Source organism: Oncorhynchus tshawytscha, linkage group LG24 (genome assembly GCF_018296145.1).
Source record: "Oncorhynchus tshawytscha isolate Ot180627B linkage group LG24, Otsh_v2.0, whole genome shotgun sequence".
In the NCBI taxonomy this organism is placed as follows: Eukaryota; Metazoa; Chordata; class Actinopteri; order Salmoniformes; family Salmonidae; genus Oncorhynchus; species Oncorhynchus tshawytscha.
This window is the reverse complement of record NC_056452.1, coordinates 17,587,061-17,607,997: the sequence shown is the minus strand read 5'-3', so window position 1 is coordinate 17,607,997 and position 20,937 is coordinate 17,587,061. Positions and strand designations below refer to the sequence as shown.

General features: G+C 37.7%; 1 protein-coding gene across 2 annotated transcripts in view; it reads right to left on the bottom strand.

The window, feature by feature from the left end:
- Positions 1–20,937, bottom strand: part of LOC112223524 (ras-related protein Rab-26) — a 138,300-nt gene that overhangs the window by 50,731 nt on the left and 66,632 nt on the right. For both annotated transcript variants that reach the window (XM_024386591.2, XM_024386590.2), the window contains one exon: positions 1,494–1,546. In XM_024386591.2, the coding sequence (XP_024242359.1) occupies positions 1,494–1,546 (53 nt within the window). The remainder of the gene's footprint in view (positions 1–1,493; positions 1,547–20,937) is intronic.

Below are 20,937 nucleotides of genomic sequence, written 5' to 3'. Positions count from 1 at the left end.
CAAACCATCTCAATTGGGTTGAGTTGGACCGCAGAGTGAAGGAAAAACAACCAACAAGTGCTCAGCATATGTGGTAACTCCTTCAAGACTGTTGGAAAAGCATTCCTCAGGACCTGGTTGAGAGAATGCCAAGAGTGTGTAAAGCTGTCATCAAGGCAAAGGGTGACTACTTTGAAGAATCTCAAATATAAAATATATTTGGATTTGTTAAACACTTTTTTTGGTTACTACATGATTCCATATGTGTTATTTCATAGTTTTGATGTCTTCACTATTATTCTACAATGTAGAAAAAAAATCACCCAAAAAACCAACCCTTGAATGAGTAGGTGTGTCCAAACTTTTAACTGGTACTGTACCTCAACTCAAAACATGTAAACCGTATACATTTTAAGGAAAAATACAAACGTATACTAATTCATTTCATAGTAATACTGAGCTCTACTGAACAAATTTTACACATTAATAAATGAGTGCTACACATTTGTGGTGAATGTGATGCTTTCCCCTTTATATAACCTGGTGGAATACACTGCATAAATAGCCAACCATTATTACGGTCTTCATCAACGCCAGCCGAATTGAGTGTAAGTAACCTGCGCTGTTGATCTGATTAAGTCAAAGTATGTGAGAGTAATCACACTGTCTCTGCTTTCTAGGGCCCTGCGTATCTCCTGTATCAGAACAAGCTGCAGTTCCACAAGTGGAAACAGACGGCTCTGCAGCTACACGACATAGCTTCTCTTTGATGACTACACACCATTTGAGGCCATTTAACAGCCCACGTCTCTTTAAACCCCCCTGTCGCGAAGACTTCTTGCCCTTTAATGTTCATCAAAGGACTAACATAGCTGTGGAGAGGACTGAGGGGGTGAAAAGATTACGGCTGAAATGGCCTCCAGATCACAGTCTTATTAGAGAGCAGTCTGCAACGGCGGAGAGATGACACCATTTTGTGTCCTGACAGATCTGTTCCAACATTTTGGAAAATAATTACCTGTGATCTGCATCTACACACTCCATTCATCATCATCATAATCATCAGATCCAACTCTGACCTCACAATGGGCTCTATTTCAAAATGGTAGAATACAAAACAAGACAGCGCCATCATACTGTTCTTCTACACAGCTAATGGTACCAGCTCGTCACACGTCACATCACACAGGGTGGAAAGAAATAGAGGGAGAAAGAGGCCGCGGCACTTAGATGAGGCAGAAATGGAGGAAGGGATTGAATAGGATGGACGGTAAGGGAGACATGGAAGGAGACGGTAGAGGGATGACAGAGGTCAATGGAAGAGAAATAAAGGACGTGAAGAGAATGGAGGGATGACTAGGGAACTTTGCCAAGACCCAAACGGCGTTCCATAGATGACGCAGGTTAGACAATGCCAGATATATAGAGGTGGGAAAGATGATGAAAAGGAGAACCTTTATGCAGTGTTAAAGATCTGTCCCACAGATGGGACTTGACACCGGACTGAGTCTTACCTTGATGTTGTCAAAGGAGGCCTTGTTAGTGACGTCGTAGAGCAAGAGGAGAGCTGGGGAGAGATCACAGACACAGAGCATATCAACAGGCTATCTACGGATGGCGTCCACTAGAATCACTATCATGAGACTTGACAGGAAGTCAAAGTCAAACAAAGGAAAACTTCCATTTGTGGACTTTAAAACCTTTTAAATTGATCATACATATTTGGCGCAATGTCATGAAATTAGAACAGAATATAGAGTAGTGCAGAACCTGATTGTCTATCTGCGGTTGGAAATTCTGAATATGTAATCAGCAGAGCCAGAATGATCATGTTTCAACCACAGTGAACAAAGCCCACTGATGGCCTGTACCACAGTGATACAGTGCCTTGCGAAAGTATTCGGCCCCCTTGAACTTTGCGACCTTTTGCCACATTTCAGGCTTCATACAAAGATATAAAACTGTATTTTTTTTGTGAAGAATCAACAACAAGTGGGACACAATCATGAAGTGGAACGACATTTATTGGATATTTCAAACTTTTTTAACAAATCAAAAACTGAAAAATTGGGCGTGCAAAATTATTCAGCCCCTTTACTTTCAGTGCAGCAAACTCTCTCCAGAAGTTCAGTGAGGATCTCTGAAGGATCCAATGTTGACCTAAATGACTAATGATGATAAATACAATCCACCTGTGTGTAATCAAGTCTCCGTATAAATGCACCTGCACTGTGATAGTCTCAGAGGTCCGTTAAAAGCGCAGAGAGCATCATGAAGAACAAGGAACACACCAGGCAGGTCCGAGATACTGTTGTGAAGAAGTTTAAAGCCGGATTTGGATACAAAAAGATTTCCCAAGCTTTAAACATCCCAAGGAGCACTGTGCAAGCGATAATATTGAAATGGAAGGAGTATCAGACCACTGCAAATCTACCAAGACCTGGCCGTCCCTCTAAACTTTCAGCTCATACAAGGAGAAGACTGATCAGAGATGCAGCCAAGAGGCCCATGATCACTCTGGATGAACTGCAGAGATCTACAGCTGAGGTGGGAGACTCTGTCCATAGGACAACAATCAGTCGTATATTGCACAAATCTGGCCTTTATGGAAGAGTGGCAAGAAGAAAACCATTTCTTAAAGATATCCATAAAAAGTGTTGTTTAAAGTTTGCCACAAGCCACCTGGGGGACACACCAAACATGTGGAAGAAGGTGCTCTGGTCAGATGAAACCAAAATTGAACGTTTTGGCAACAATGCAAAACGTTATGTTTGGCGTAAAAGCAACACAGCTCATCACCCTGAACACACCATCCCCACTGTCAAACATGGTGGTGGCAGCATCATGGTTTGGGCCTGCTTTTCTTCAGCAGGGACAGGGAAGATGGTTAAAATTGATGGGAAGATGGATGGAGCCAAATACAGGACCATTCTGGAAGAAAACCTGATGGAGTCTGCAAAAGACCTGAGACTGGGACGGAGATTTGTCTTCCAACAAGACAATGATCCAAAACATAAAGCAAAATATACAATGGAATGGTTCAAAAATAAACATATCCAGGTGTTAGAATGGCCAAGTCAAAGTCCAGACCTGAATCCAATCGAGAGTCTGTGGAAAGAACTGAAAACTGCTGTTCACAAATGCTCTCCATCCAACCTCACTGAGCTCGAGCTGTTTTGCAAGGAGGAATGGGAAAAAATGTCAGTCTCTCGATGTGCAAAACTGATAGAGACATACCCCAAGCGACTTACAGCTGTAATCGCAGCAAAAGGTGGCGCTACAAAGTATTAACTTAAGGAGGCTGAATAATTTTGCACGCCCAATTTTTCAGTTTTTGATTTGTTAAAAAAGTTTGAAATATCCAATAAATGTCGTTCCACTTCATGATTGTGTCCCACTTGTTGTTGATTCTTCACAAAAAAATACAGTTTTATATCTTTATGTTTGAAGCCTGAAATGTGGCAAAAGGTCGCAAAGTTCAAGGGGGCCGAATACTTTCGCAGGGCACTGTATATCATCATTCATTAATACATAACATTCATAATGTCATTTCCACCTCTGAAGTCAATACACAATAGTGACATGACAGCCTTTACATAAGCAACTATAGTATGCATTGGTTGAAGCTCAATCTTAAATTCCCTACCATCATATCTAAGCCACTATGGCACCAATGTCGATGAAAATTCACAAATGAACTTGATTGGAGGTACACAACACACTCTTCGCCTCAGGGTGGTTAGCATTAGGGACGTCAGAAATGTCAAACATAGCTCAAATTCTAGACGTTGGATTAAAATGAGGCTACAGCATCAATAAGGGAACCATTAGACTTAGATCCATTTAGACTAAATACGTTTGTATGTGCAACAGTTTTGATTAAATTCACAGTTTTACCACTCACGTGCACATTTCTGTCCAATAAAAACCAATGATATGCTACCTTTTTGTAGCATTTCTGTCAATGCTAACAACTAACAGCTGAATCTTAGAGCGCATATGGCTGAAATCATCTGTGTAAACTGCTGACCAGGAAACTTGTGTGTAATCAGAGCACAAATAAGATAGTGGACGTCCTTGGCTGCTATTATAGCCAGACTTTGGGAACTTTGGGAAAACTGCCATGCTGCTAATTTATAACACATGCACACACCAGAACAGACGCGTCACTGTTAGAAGATCCAGAGCAATTCCTAGCGCTAAACTTATGCATTAATTATGCAATTTTCTTCTTGTCATTATGATTCAACTTTGTGCTGACTGATCAACACAGTGTCAAGTTACTTTTTAGCGTGTTCCAGAAGTCGCCATCCACAAGTAAAAAGAAGCAGGCGTGCGGGTTGCACACAAAGCACCTAGGTAAGACAACATGCTTGCTAACCTGGTTAGCTATGTTGTAAAACCAACTGTTAGACAAAAACACATTTTAACAAGCAAGAGACATAAAACGTTCAACGCACTGAGTGACTGAACAACGACATTATGGAACAAACGTGTTCCGACTTCACCAGACTGTCCATTTAAACAGTGCCAAGTTAATGTATCTACAGAATAACAGTGTCTGAAGTGTAACGGTTTGTGTCACCACCCCGAGCCTTTGGGTTCGTTGAGCATCGTTGAATGGCAAGAGACAGACAGTGTGACTAGTACTGGTTTGCAAGTCTTTTATTTTATTGAACCTTTATTTAAACATTGAGATTAAAAATCTATTTTACAAGAGAGCCCTGTATATATTACAATAAAAACCAGAATCATAAAACATACACATATGTGTGTGAAACAATATAACTCAGCATACAATAACAAAATAAACATATTTAATAAAAGCAAATCACATTCAACTACATAGAGTTCCTCAATCAATCATTTAAAACTGCCTGTGTGGCACCAGCACACGTAACTGCACTGAACTCTGCAGATTGTTGCACAAATTAGAGAGGGAGGGGGAGAAACAACGATTTTCCCAAATTGTGGAAGGGTGTGTAATGTAACAGTAATATTTAGACTTATGGATGACACCCGTTAGATAAAATACGGAACGGTTCCATATTTCACTGAAAGAATAACGTTTTGTTTTTGAAATGATAGTTTCCCGGATTTGACCATATTAATGACCTAAGGCTCGTATTTCTGTGTGTTTATTATGTTATAATTAAGTCTATGATTTGATATTTGATGGAGTAGTCTGACTGAGGGGTGGTAGGCAGCAGCAGGCTCGTAAGCATTCATTCAAACAGCACTTTCCTCTCTTAGCAATGCTTGAAGCACAGCGCTGTTTATGACTTCAAGCCGATCAACTCCCGAAATTAGGCTGGCAATACTATAGTGCCTATAAGAACATCCAATAGTCAAAGATGTATGAAATACAAATGGTATAGAGAGAAATAGTCCTATAATTCCTATAATAACTACTATAATAACTGCCTTTTTTCAACCAAATTGAACATGTTTCATTATTTATTTGAGACTAAATAGATTTTATTTATGTATTATATAAAGTTAAAATAAAAGTGTTCTTTCAGTATTGTTGTAATTGTCCTTATTACAAATATATATATATAAAAATCAGCCGATTAATTCGTATCGGATTTTTTTGATCCTCCAATAATCGGTATGAGTATTGAAAAATCATAATCGTCGACCTCCAATCTCAACATCAGCTGTGTGGAGGAAACTGTATGAATCAGACCTTCATGGTCGAATTGCTACAAAGAAATCACTACTAAAGGACGCCAATAAGAAGAAGAGACTTGCTTTGGCCAAGAAACACAAGCAATGGACATTAAATCGGTAGAAATCTGTCTTTTTTCAACAGGACAATAACCCAACACACCTCCAGGCTGTGTAAGGGCTATTTGACCAACAAGGAGAGTGATGGAGTGCTGCATCAGATAACCTGGTCCCCACAATCACCTGACCTCAACCCAATTCAGATGGTTTGGGATGAGTTGGACTGCAGAGTGATGGAAAAGCAGCCAACAAGTGCTCACCATATGTGGGAAGACTGTTGGAAAAGCATTCCTCATGAAGCTGGTTGGGAGAATGCCAAGAGGGTGCAAAGCTGTGTTTTTCATAGTTATGATATCTTTACTATTATTCTACAATGTAGAAAATAGTCAAAATAAAGAAACCCTTAGATGAGTAGGTGTGTCAAAACTTTTGACCTCACATAAGGGTTTACAAGAAATTGCTCCACACAGACTTAGCTAGACTCTCCTCAAAACAATTAGGAATTAATGTTTCCATCCATCCAACCCCCCTCAACCCGCTCCACATCTCCCTATGGCATTTCACGCCCAATTTATTTATGGTTTAATTAATTTATTCTGTTTTAGTTTTTGGGGGTGGGGAGGGGGAACAATTCCATGAAGGGTGCATAATTAGCTTATGACTGGGGAGAAGGAAGCCGTAGCCTGCTCCATTTCGCTCACTGATAACACAGCCATGGCTTTTTACACACCACCAGTGGAGTGGGGGAGGGGGGTTCTGTCTACTGGGATAAAGCAGCCTTGAACAGAACAGACAAGAAAAGTACAGACCAACAAACTAGAACAGAAAGGAACAGTCCACAACAGAACAGACCAAAGCAGAACAGACCAAAACAGACCAGACCATGTCTGAATGCAGCACGTCTTTATCAGCCTCTAACAGATGAGGGAGGGAAGGAGAAAATTTAAAAATCCTCTCCTCTCCTTCCCCCTCTCCAATCAAATTAACTCTCCTGAAACAGTGGGAGGAAGAGGGGAAGGTTCCGGTGGAGGTTCAAGGGAACTAAAGTTTGGTAAACTGTTGCTCCCAGGTGTTCCTTGTCAAATCCAATCAAATTGTATTGTCATATACACATATTTAGCAGATGTTATTGCAGGTGTAGCGAAATGCTTGTGTTCCTAGAACCAACAGTGCAGTAGTATCTAACAGTTCACAACAATACACAAATCTAAAAGTAAAACAATGGAATTAAGAAATGTATAAATATTAGGACGAGCAATGTCGAAGTGGCATTGACTAAATTACAGTAGAATAGAATACGGTATATACAGTTGAAGTCAGAAGATTATACACCTTAGCCAAATACATTTAAACTCAGTTTTTCACAATTCCTGACATTAAATCTTAGTAAAATTACACTGTCTTAGGTCAGTTAGGATCACCACTTTATTTTAAGAATGTGAAATGTCAGAATAATAGTAGAGAGAATGATTTATTTCAGCTTTTATTTCCTTCATCACATTCCCAGTGGGTCAGAAGTTTACATACACTCAATTAGTATTTGGTAGCATTGCCTTTAAATTGTTTAACTTGGGTCAAATATTTTGGGTAGCCTTCCACAAGCTTCCCACAATAAGTTGGGGGAATTTTGGCCCATTCCTCCTGACAGAGCTGGTGTAACTGAGTCAGGTTTAGTGGCCTCTGTGCTAGTACACGCTTTTTCAGTTCTGTCAACAAATTTCTATGGGATTGAGGTCAGGGCTTTGTGATGGCTACTCCAATACCTTGACTTTCTTGTCCTGAAGCCATTTTTCCACAACTTTGGAAGTATGCCTGGGGTCATTGTCCATTTGGAAGACTCGTTTGCGACCAAGATTTAACTTCCTGACTGATGTCTTGAGAAGTTGCTTCAATATATCCAAATCATTTTCCTACCTCATAATGCCATCTATTTTGTGAAGTGCACCAGTCTCTCCTGCAGCAAAGCACCCCCACAACATGATGCTGCCACCCCCGTGCTTCACGGTTGGAACGGTGTTCTTCGGCTTGCAAGCCTCACCCTTTTCCTCCAAACATAACAATGGTCATTATGTCCAAACAGTTCTATTTTTGTTTCATCAGACCAGAGGACATTTCTCCAAAAAGTACGATCTTTGTCCCCATGTGGAGTTCCAAACCGTAGTCTGGCTTTTTTTTATGGCGGTTTTGGAGCAGTGGCTTCTTCCTTGCTGAGCGGCCTTTCAGGTTATGTCGATATCGGACTCGTTTTACTGTGGATATAGATACTTTTGTACCGGTTTCCTACAGCATCTTCACAAGGTCCTTTCCTGTTGTTCTGGGATTGATTTGCACTTTTCGCACCAAAGTACGTTCATCTATAGGAAACAGAATGCATCTCCTTCCTGAGCGGTATGGCGGCTGCGTGGTCGCATGGTGTTTATACTTGCATGCTATTGTTTGTACAGATGAACATGGTACCTTCAGGCATTTGGAAATCGCTCCCAAGGATGAACCAGACTTGTGGAGGTCTACAATTTTTGGCTGATTTAAAAAAACATTCCCATGATGTCAAGCAAAGAGGCACTGAGTTTGAAGGTAGGCCTTGAAATACATCCACAGGTACACCTCCAATTGACTCAAATTATGTCAATTAGCCTATCAGAAGCTTCTAAAGCCATGACATTATTTTCTGGATTTTTCCAAGCTGTTTCAAGGCACAGTCAACTTAGTGTATGTAAACTTCTGACCCACTGGAATTGTGATACAGTGAATTATAAGTAAACAATTGTTGGAAAAATGACTTGTGTCATTGTCACGCCCTGATCTGTTTCACTGTTTCTGTTATTGTCTCCACCCCCTCCAGGTGTCGCTTATTTTCCCCACTGTATTTATCCCTGTGTTTCCTGTCTCTCTGTGCCAGTTCATCTTGCATGTTAGTCAAGTCAACCAGCGTGTTTGTCTCGTACTCCTTCAGCTTTTCTCTTTTTGATAGTCTTCACGGTTTTGACCCCTGCCTGACTCTGGACTACGTTCCTGCCTGCCTGATCATCCTGCCTGCCTGATCATCCTGCCTGCCCTGACCTTGAATCTGCCTGCCCTTCGGTACCTTTTGGACTCTGAACTGGTTTTGACCCTTTTGCCTGTACACGACCATTCTCTTACCTTCCCCTTTTGGATTAATAAATATTGTAAGGCTCCAACAATCTGCCTCCTGTGTCTGCATCTGGGTCTCGCCTTGTGTCATGACAGTCGTGCACAATGTAGATGTCCTAACCGACTTGCCAAAACTATAGTTTGTTAACAAGGAATTTGTGGAGTGGTTGAAGAATGAGTTTCAATGACTTTAACCCAAGTGTATGTAAACTTCCAACTTCAGCTGCACATATACATTATTAAATTGACCAGTATTTCCATGTCTATGTACTGTATATATGGCAGCAGCCTCTAAAGCTTGGATCTAAATATGTTTAAATCATGGGAATTTCTATAAGGGAGGAATGGTGTCTCAAGATACATTAAGGAAATGTCCAACCGTGGCAAGTTGGGGTTCAAACAGTAATCATTTGCACAACACACACAGATAATCTAACATACCCACTTACAACAATGTATTACCATTAAATTATTGAAAGGAAATAAAACTTCAGACAAGCATCCTGTAGTCAACCCAGTGTAAAATTCCAGCCATGAGCCAGGCCTGTCCATTGTGAATAGATGGACGCTTTGCGCTTGATACTGACATCTGTATGCCCATTTTCTGTTGCCTAAAGAGAGACTAGGGCGGTGTGACAGTGCTTAAACGGTGTGTGAGTGGACGCCAGGATCCGGAAGAGACCCAGTGAAACAGGCAGAGAATGCTGCTGTCTGACTGTCTGTGCGTGTGTTGAGTGTACGTGCCTGCTTGTACGTGCCTGCTTGTACGTGCCTGCTTGTACGTGCCTGCTTGCCTGTGTCTGGAACTCTGAGAAGTGCCAAGTCATCACCACCCACATGCATATCAACAGGTAATCATCAGCACAATTCATAACGGAAACATCCTCACAAAACAATCCGTTTTCCCATTCTGATAACCACTACGACTTCTTTGGATTAGTAATCAAATCTTAATCCCCATTTTACCAACATCTTTCAATATTTCAGCTTTCAGGGATGTGAAATAACAAGCAAAAATGTATTGATGAGTTTTGATTAATTCATTTTCAGACTAAGATCAAATTTAGAAAGAATAACGTGCATTAGAAATTAGCACCTTAAATTACAAGAGATATCACTTCAATATGTATACAGATGTAGGATCTTAATTTGAACCAGTTTGCTACAGCAGGAAAATAATCTTGCAGAAACAGGAAATGTAAATTAATATGTGGATTTTAATGAATTGACATTTTTGTAGGGGTTAATACATTATCTAATACATTATCCATAAGGGAAAATCAAGTCTGAAATTTGAACGTTGAAATTACAAACTTCCAAAGCCTTTTTAAACCTCAAATACACTACTTGCAGGAAAGTTATCCTGCAACAGGGCGATCATATTAAGATCATACACCTGTATAACACATCCTGATTTCTGGTGAGTGTCTGTTTAGATCACGGAAAGAATGGATCAATCACTGTGACAACTGCATTCCTAATTCCTCTGAATGGAGCTGCTGTCTTCAGATAACCATTTTGGTGATGGAGAGAGGAGAGGAGAGAGAGGGGGAGAAAGTGAGAGAGGAGAAGGGGAGATAAACAAGGGTGATGGAGAAAATGAGAGGCAGGGTAGTAGAGGAGGATACTCTGCTGGAGGGTTCAGAAATGTGAGAAAACGTCTGAGTATCCTCCACTCACTTCCAATATAATAAAGCCCTGGTCCTTCATCCAGTGACCTGAACATCCTGGTCTGGCCTGTTCTTTTTTCTCTCTCTCTCTCTCTCTCTCTCTCTCTCTCTCTCTCTCTCTCTCTCTCACTCACTCTCTCTCTCTCTCTTACTCCCTGTCCCCCTGAGATATGACATATTTCTCCTGGGGCTGCGGTTGAGAAGGATGCATAGGCCGCCATTAGGGAGGAGAGGAGCAACTAAAGATGGAGACAACGAGCCAGAAAAGGAGAGGAGTGGTTGGACACACTGTATCATGCAGTGACAGTGCCGAGTGCGCTCCAAACTGTGATACTCCAAATCAGCCCACTACATGTATCTCTTAATCTCTATCAATCACTTCAATAGGTTCTTATTCTTGATTGCTATTTAATTCAAAATATCCCACATTCGTCTGAGAAGTAAGACTTTAGAGGACAACTCTAATGGTGGGCAGAACACAATAAACAACAACGCTAAATCATTTCCCTTTGTTCCATCCTTTCCTCCTCTTCTTTTTCTCTCTCTATCTATGCGTGTGACACGCCTTCCATCAGGCCCCACATCAAGCCACACTCATAACAGTTTGGCCTGCATTAGAGGCACAAGCACGCATCTACAAGCCCTCATTCACACCGTGCTCACAGACCAGTGAAGCTGACAACGCTACTCCTCCGGTGCAGTGCAAAGATAAAAGTTACATTCCCCAGCCCAGAAAGCACTGACAAACAGAGAGACCATCAAAGAGACGAGCAGCACGTCTCCTATTAGAGTTGCAGTATGGAAGGCTTGTAGGCAGAAGAAAGGAAATAAAGAAAGAGAGAGAGAGAAAGAAATAAAGAGAGAGAGAGATGCTGTATCATTATACTGTATCACACTGTTCTCTACGTTCATTATACTGTATCACATTGTTCTCTACGTTCATTATACTGTATCACACTGTTCTCTACATTCATTATACTGTATCACACTGTTCTCTACGTTCATTATACTGTATCACACTGTTCATTATACTGTATCACACTGTTCTCTATGTTCATTATACTGTATCACACTGTTCTCTACATTCATTATACTGTATCACACTGTTCTCTACATTCAATATACTGTATCACACTGTTCATTATACTGTATCCCTGTTCTCTACGTTCATTATCCTGTATCACACTGTTCTCTACGTTCATTATACTGTATCACACTGTTCTCTACGTTCATTATACTGTATCACACTGTTCTCTATGTTCATTATACTGTATCACACTGTTCATTATACTGTATCACACTGTTCTCTACATTCATTATACTGTATCACACTGTTCATTATACTGTATCACACTGTTCTCTACATTCATTATACTGTATCACACTGTTCATTATACTGTATCCCTGTTCTCTACGTTCATTATACTGTATCCCTGTTCTCTACATTCATTATACTGTATCACACTGTTCATTATACTGTATCACACTGTTCTATGTTCATTATACTGTATCACACTGTTCATTATACTGTATCACACTGTCCACTACGTTCATTATACTGTATCACACTGTTCTCTATGTTCATTATACTGTATCACACTGTTCTCTACGTTCATTATACTGTATCATACTGTTCATTATACTGTATCACACTGTTCTATGTTCATTATACTGTATCACACTGTTCATTATACTGTATCACACTGTTCTCTACGTTCATTATACTGTATCACATTGTTCATTATACTGTATCACACTGTTCTCTACGTTCATTATACTGTATCACATTGTTCTCTACGTTCATTATACTGTATCACACTGTTCTCTACGTTCATTATACTGTATCACACTGTTCATTATACTGTATCACACTGTTCTCTATGTTCATTATACTGTATCACACTGTTCTCTACATTCATTATACTGTATCACACTGTTCTCTACATTCATTATACTGTATCACACTGTTCATTATACTGTATCACACTGTTCTCTACGTTCATTATACTGTATCACACTGTTCATTATACTGTATCACACTGTTCTCTACGTTCATTATACTGTATCACACTGTTCTCTACGTTCATTATACTGTATCCCTGTTCTCTACGTTCATTATCCTGTATCACACTGTTCTATACATTCATTATACTGTATCACACTGTTCTCTACGTTCATTATCCTGTATCACACTGTTCTATACATTCATTATACTGTATCACACTGTTCTCTATGTTCATTATACTGTATCACACTGTTCATTATACTGTATCACACTGTTCTCTACATTCATTATACTGTATCACACTGTTCATTATACTGTATCACACTGTTCTCTACGTTCATTATACTGTATCACACTGTTCTCTACATTCATTATACTGTATCACACTGTTCTCTACGTTCATTATAGTGTATCACACTGTTCTCTACGTTCATTATACTGTATCACCCTGTTCTCTACGTTCATTATACTGTATCACACTGTTCTCTACGTTCATTATACTGTATCACACTGTTCATTATACTGTATCACACTGTTCTCTACGTTCATTATACTGTATCACACTGTTCTCTACGTTCATTATACTGTATCCCTGTTCTCTACGTTCATTATACTGTATCCCTGTTCTCTACGTTCATTATACTGTATCACACTGTTCTCTACATTCATTATACTGTATCACACTGTTCATTATACTGTATCACACTGTTCTCTACATTCATTATACTGTATCACACTGTTCATTATACTGTATCACACTGTTCTCTACGTTCATTATACTGTATCACACTGTTCATTATACTGTATCACACTGTTCTCTACGTTCATTATACTGTATCATACTGTTCATTATACTGTATCACACTGTTCTATGTTCATTATACTGTATCACACTGTTCACTACGTTCATTATACTGTATCACACTGTTCTCTACGTTCATTATACTGTATCACACTGTTCTCTACCTTCATTATACTGTATCACACTGTTCACTACGTTCATTATACTGTATCACACTGTTCATTATACTGTATCACACTGTTCACTACGTTCATTATACTGTATCACACTGTTCTCTACGTTCATTATACTGTATCACACTGTTCTCTACATTCATTATACTGTATCACACTGTTCTCTACATTCATTATACTGTATCACACTGTTCATTATACTGTATCACACTGTTCTCTACGTTCATTATACTGTATCACACTGTTCTCTACATTCATTATACTGTATCACACTGTTCTCTACGTTCATTATACTGTATCACACTGTTCTCTACGTTCATTATACTGTATCACCCTGTTCTCTACGTTCATTATACTGTATCACACTGTTCTCTACGTTCATTATACTGTATCACACTGTTCATTATACTGTATCACACTGTTCTCTACGTTCATTATACTGTATCACACTGTTCATTATACTGTATCACACTGTTCTCTACGTTCATTATACTGTATCACACTGTTCATTATACTGTATCACACTGTTCTCTACATTCATTATACTGTATCACACTGTTCATTATACTGTATCACACTGTTCTCTACGTTCATTATACTGTATCACACTATTCATTATACTGTATCACACTGTTCTCTACGTTCATTATACTGTATCACACTGTTCTCTACGTTCATTATACTGTATCACACTGTTCTCTACATTCATTATACTGTATCACACTGTTCTCTACGTTCATTATACTGTATCACACTGTTCTCTACGTTCATTATACTGTATCACACCGTTCTCTACATTCATTATACTGTATCACACTGTTCTCTACGTTCATTATACTGAATCACACTGTTCATTATACTGTATCACACTGTTCTCTACGTTCATTATACTGTATCACACTGTTCATTATACTGTATCACACTGTTCTCTACGTTCATTATACTGTATCACACTGTTCATTATACTGTATCACACTGTTCTCTATCACACTGTTCATTATACTGTATCACACTGTTCTCTACGTTCATTATACTGTATCACACTGTTCTCTAGCTGTTCATTATACTGTATCACACTGTTCACTACGTTCATTATCCTGTATCACACTGTTCTCTACGTTCATTATACTGTATCACACTGTTCTCTACGTTCATTATACTGTATCACACTGTTCTCTACGTTCATTATACTGTTCACACTGTTCATTATACTGTATCACACTGTTCTCTACGTTCATTATACTGTATCACACTGTTCATTATACTGTATCACACTGTTCTCTACGTTCATTATACTGTATCACACTGTTCTCTACTGTTCATTATACTGTATCACACTGTTCTCTACGTTCATTATCCTGTATCACACTGTTCATTATACTGTATCACACTGTTCTCTACGTTCATTATACTGTATCACACTGTTCTCTACGTTCATTATACTGTATCACACTGTTCACTACGTTCATTATACTGTATCACTGTATCACACTGTTCTCTACGTTCATTATACTGTATCACACTGTTCACTACGTTCATTATACTGTATCACACTGTTCTCTACGTTCATTATACTGTATCACACTGTTCACTACGTTCATTATACTGTATCATACTGTTCTCTACGTTCATTATACTGTATCACACTGTTCATTATACTGTATCACACTGTTCTCTACGTTCATTATACTGTATCACACTGTTCTCTACATTCATTATACTGTATCACACTGTTCATTATACTGTATCACACTGTTCTCTACGTTCATTATACTGTATCACACTGTTCATTATACTGTATCACACTGTTCTCTACGTTCATTATACTGTATCACACTGTTCTCTACGTTCATTATACTGTATCACACTGTTCTCTACGTTCATTATACTGTATCACACTGTTCACTACGTTCATTATCCTGTATCACACTGTTCTCTACGTTCATTATACTGTATCACACTGTTCACTACGTTCATTATACTGTATCATACTGTTCTCTACGTTCATTATACTGTATCACACTGTTCATTATACTGTATCACACTGTTCTCTACGTTCATTATACTGTATCACACTGTTCATTATACTCACACGTTCATTATACTGTATCCCTGTTCTCTACGTTCATTATACTGTATCACACTGTTCTCTACGTTCATTATACTGTATCACACTGTTCTCTACGTTCATTATACTGTATCACACTGTTCATTATACTGTATCTACATTCATTATACTGTATCACACTGTTCATTATACTGTATCACACTGTTCTCTACGTTCATTATACTGTATCACACTGTTCTCTACATTCATTATACTGTATCACACACTGTTCATTATACTGTATCATACTGTTCATTATACTGTATCACACTGTTCTCTACGTTCATTATACTGTATCACACTGTTCTCTACATTCATTATACTGTATCACACTGTTCATTATACTGTATCACACTGTTCTCTACGTTCATTATACTGTATCACACTGTTCATTATACTGTATCACACTGTTCTCTACGTTCATTATACTGTATCACACTGTTCATTATATACTGTATCACACTGTTCTCTACGTTCATTATACTGTATCACACTGTTCTCTACGTTCATTATACTGTATCACACTGTTCTCTACGTTCATTATACTGTATCACACTGTTCTCTACGTTCATTATACTGTATCACACTGTTCTCTACGTTCATTATACTGTATCACACTGTTCACTATCACACGTTCATTATACTGTATCATACTGTTCATCTACGTTCATTATACTGTATCACACTGTTCATTATACTGTATCACTGTTCTCTACGTTCATTATACTGTATCACACTGTTCTCTACTGTTCATTATACTGTATCCACTGTTCTCTACATTCATTATACTGTATCCCTGTTCTCTACGTTCATTATACTGTATCACACTGTTCTCTACATTCATTATACTGTATCACACTGTTCATTATACTGTATCACACTGTTCTCTACATTCATTATACTGTATCACACTGTTCATTGTACTGTATCACACCGTTCTCTACGTTCATTATACTGTATCACACTGTTCTCTACATTCATTATACTGTATCACACTGTTCTCTACGTTCATTATACTGTATCATACTGTTCATTATACTGTATCACACTGTTCATTATACTGTATCACACTGTTCACTACGTTCATTATACTGTATCACACTGTTCTCTACGTTCATTATACTGTATCACACTGTTCTCTACCTTCATTATACTGTATCACACTGTTCACTACGTTCATTATACTGTATCACACTGTTCATTATACTTCATTATACTGTTCACTACGTTCATTATACTGTATCACACTGTTCTCTACGTTCATTATACTGTATCACACTGTTCTCTACATTCATTATACTGTATCACACTGTTCATTTCTACATTCATTATACTGTATCACACTGTTCATTATACTGTATCACACTGTTCTCTACGTTCATTATACTGTATCACACTGTTCTCTACATTCATTATACTGTATCACACTGTTCTCTACATTCATTATAGTGTATCACACATGTTCTCTACGTTCATTATACTGTATCATACTGTTCTCTACGTTCATTATACTGTATCACACTGTTCTCTACGTTCATTATACTGTATCACACTGTTCATTATACTGTATACTGTATCACACACACTCATTATCTGTATCACACTGTTTCATTATCTGTTATACTGTATCACACTGTTCATTATACTGTATCACACTGTTCTCTACATTCATTATACTGTATCACACTGTTCATTATACTGTATCACACTGTTCTCTACGTTCATTATACTGTATCACACTGTTCATTATACTGTATCACACTGTTCTCTACGTTCATTATACTGTATCACACTGTTCTCTACATTCATTATACTGTATCACACTGTTCATTATACTGTATCACACTGTTCTCTACATTCATTATACTGTATCACACTGTTCATTATACTGTATCACACTGTTCTCTACGTTCATTATACTGTATCACACTATTCATTATACTGTATCACACTGTTCTCTACGTTCATTATACTGTATCACACTGTTCTCTACATTCATTATACTGTATTACACTGTTCATTATACTGTATCACACTGTTCTCTACGTTCATTATACTGTATCAAACAGTTCTCTACATTCATTATACTGTATCACACTGTTCATTATACTGTATCACACTGTTCTCTACGTTCATTATACTGTATCACACTGTTCTCTACATTCATTATACTGTATCACACTGTTCATTATACTGTATCACACTGTTCTCTACGTTCATTATACTGTATCACACTGTTCTCTACGTTCATTATACTGTATCACACTGTTCTCTACATTCATTATACTGTATCACACTGTTCATTATACTGTATCACACTGTTCTCTACGTTCATTATACTGAATCACACTGTTCATTATACTGTATCACACTGTTCTCTACGTTCATTATACTGTATCACACTGTTCATTATACTGTATCACACAGTTCTCTACGTTCATTATACTGTATCACACTGTTCATTATACTGTATCACACTGTTCTCTACGTTCATTATACTGTATCACACTGTTCTCTACGTTCATTATACTGTATCACACTGTTCTCTACGTTCATTATACTGTATCACACTGTTCACTACGTTCATTATACTGTATCACACTGTTCTCTACGTTCATTATACTGTATCACACTGTTCTCTACATTCATTATACTGTATCACACTGTTCTCTACGTTCATTATACTGTATCACACTGTTCACTACGTTCATTATACTGTATCATACTGTTCTCTACGTTCATTATACTGTATCACACTGTTCATTATACTGTATCACACTGTTATCACACTGTTCATTATACTGTATCCCTGTTCTCTACGTTCATTATACTGTATCCCTGTTCTCTACGTTCATTATACTGTATCACACTGTTCTCTACATTCATTATACTGTATCACACTGTTCATTATACTGTATCACACTGTTCTCTACATTCATTATACTGTATCACACTGTTCATTATACTGTATCACACTGTTCTCTACGTTCATTATACTGTATCACACTGTTCTCTACATTCATTATACTGTATCACACTGTTCTCTACGTTCATTATACTGTATCATACTGTTCATTATACTGTATCACACTGTTCATTATACTGTATCACACTGTTCACTACGTTCATTATACTGTATCACACTGTTCTCTACGTTCATTATACTGTATCACACTGTTCTCTACCTTCATTATACTGTATCACACTGTTCACTACTGTATCACACATTATACTGTATCACACTGTTCATTATACTGTATCACACTGTTCACACGTTCATTATACTGTATCACACTGTTCTCTACGTTCATTATACTGTATCACACTGTTCTCTACATTCATTATACTGTATCACACTGTTCTCTACATTCATTATACTGTATCACACTGTTCATTATACTGTATCACACTGTTCTCACACTGTTCTCGTTCATTATACTGTATCACACTGTTCTCTACATTCATTATACTGTATCACACTGTTCTCTACATTCATTATAGTGTATCACACTGTTCTCTACGTTCATTATACTGTATCACCCTGTTCTCTACGTTCATTATACTGTATCACACTGTTCTCTACGTTCATTATACTGTATCACACTGTTCATTATACTGTATCACACTGTTCTCTACGTTCATTATACTGTATTACACTGTTCTCTACGTTCATTATACTGTATCACACTGTTCATTATACTGTATCACACTGTTCTCTACATTCATTATACTGTATCACACTGTTCATTATACTGTATCACACTGTTCTCATTATACTGTTCATTATACTGTATCACACTGTTCTCTACGTTCATTATACTGTATCACACTGTTACATTCATTATACTGTATCACACTGTTCATTATACTGTATCACACTGTTTCTACATTCATTATACTGTATCACACTGTTCATTATACTGTATCACACTGTTCTCTACGTTCATTATACTGTATCACACTATTCATTATACTGTATCACACTGTTCTCTACGTTCATTATACTGTATCACACTGTTCTCTACATTCATTATACTGTATTACACTGTTCATTATACTGTATCACACTGTTCTCTACGTTCATTATACTGTATCACACTGTTCTCTACATTCATTATACTGTATCACACTGTTCATTATACTGTATCACACTGTTCTCTACGTTCATTATACTGTATCACACTGTTCTCTACATTCATTATACTGTATCACACTGTTCATTATACTGTATCACACTGTTCTCTACGTTCATTATACTGTATCACACTGTTCTCTACGTTCATTATACTGTATCACACTGTTCTCTACATTCATTATACTGTATCACACTGTTCATTATACTGTATCACACTGTTCTCTACGTTCATTATACTGAATCACACTGTTCATTATACTGTATCACACTGTTCTCTACGTTCATTATACTGTATCACACTGTTCATTATACTGTATCACACAGTTCTCTACGTTCATTATACTGTATCACACTTTTCATTATACTGTATCACACTGTTCTCTACGTTCATTATACTGTATCACACTGTTCTCTACGTTCATTATACTGTATCACACTGTTCTCTACGTTCATTATACTGTATCACACTGTTCACTACGTTCATTATACTGTATCACACTGTTCTCTACGTTCATTATACTGTATCACACTGTTCTCTACATTCATTATACTGTATCACACTGTTCTCTACGTTCATTATACTGTATCACACTGTTCACTACGTTCATTATACTGTATCATACTGTTCTCTACGTTCATTATACTGTATCACACTGTTCATTATACTGTATCACACTGTTCTCTACGTTCATTATACTGTATCACACTGTTCTCTACGTTCATTATACTGTATCCCTGTTCTCTACATTCATTATACTGTATCCCTGTTCTCTACGTTCATTATACTGTATCACACTGTTCTCTACATTCATTATACTGTATCACACTGTTCATTATACTGTATCACACTGTTCTCTACATTCATTATACTGTATCACACTGTTCATTATACTGTATCACACCGTTCTCTACGTTCATTATACTGTATCACACTGTTCTCTACATTCATTATACTGTATCACACTGTTCTCTACGTTCATTATACTGTATCATACTGTTCATTATACTGTATCACACTGTTCATTATACTGTATCACACTGTTCACTACGTTCATTATACTGTATCACACTGTTCTCTACGTTCATTATACTGTATCACACTGTTCTCTACACTGTTTCATTATACTGTATCACACACTACGTTCATTATACTGTATCACACTGTTCATTATACTGTATCACACTGTTCACTACGTTCATTATA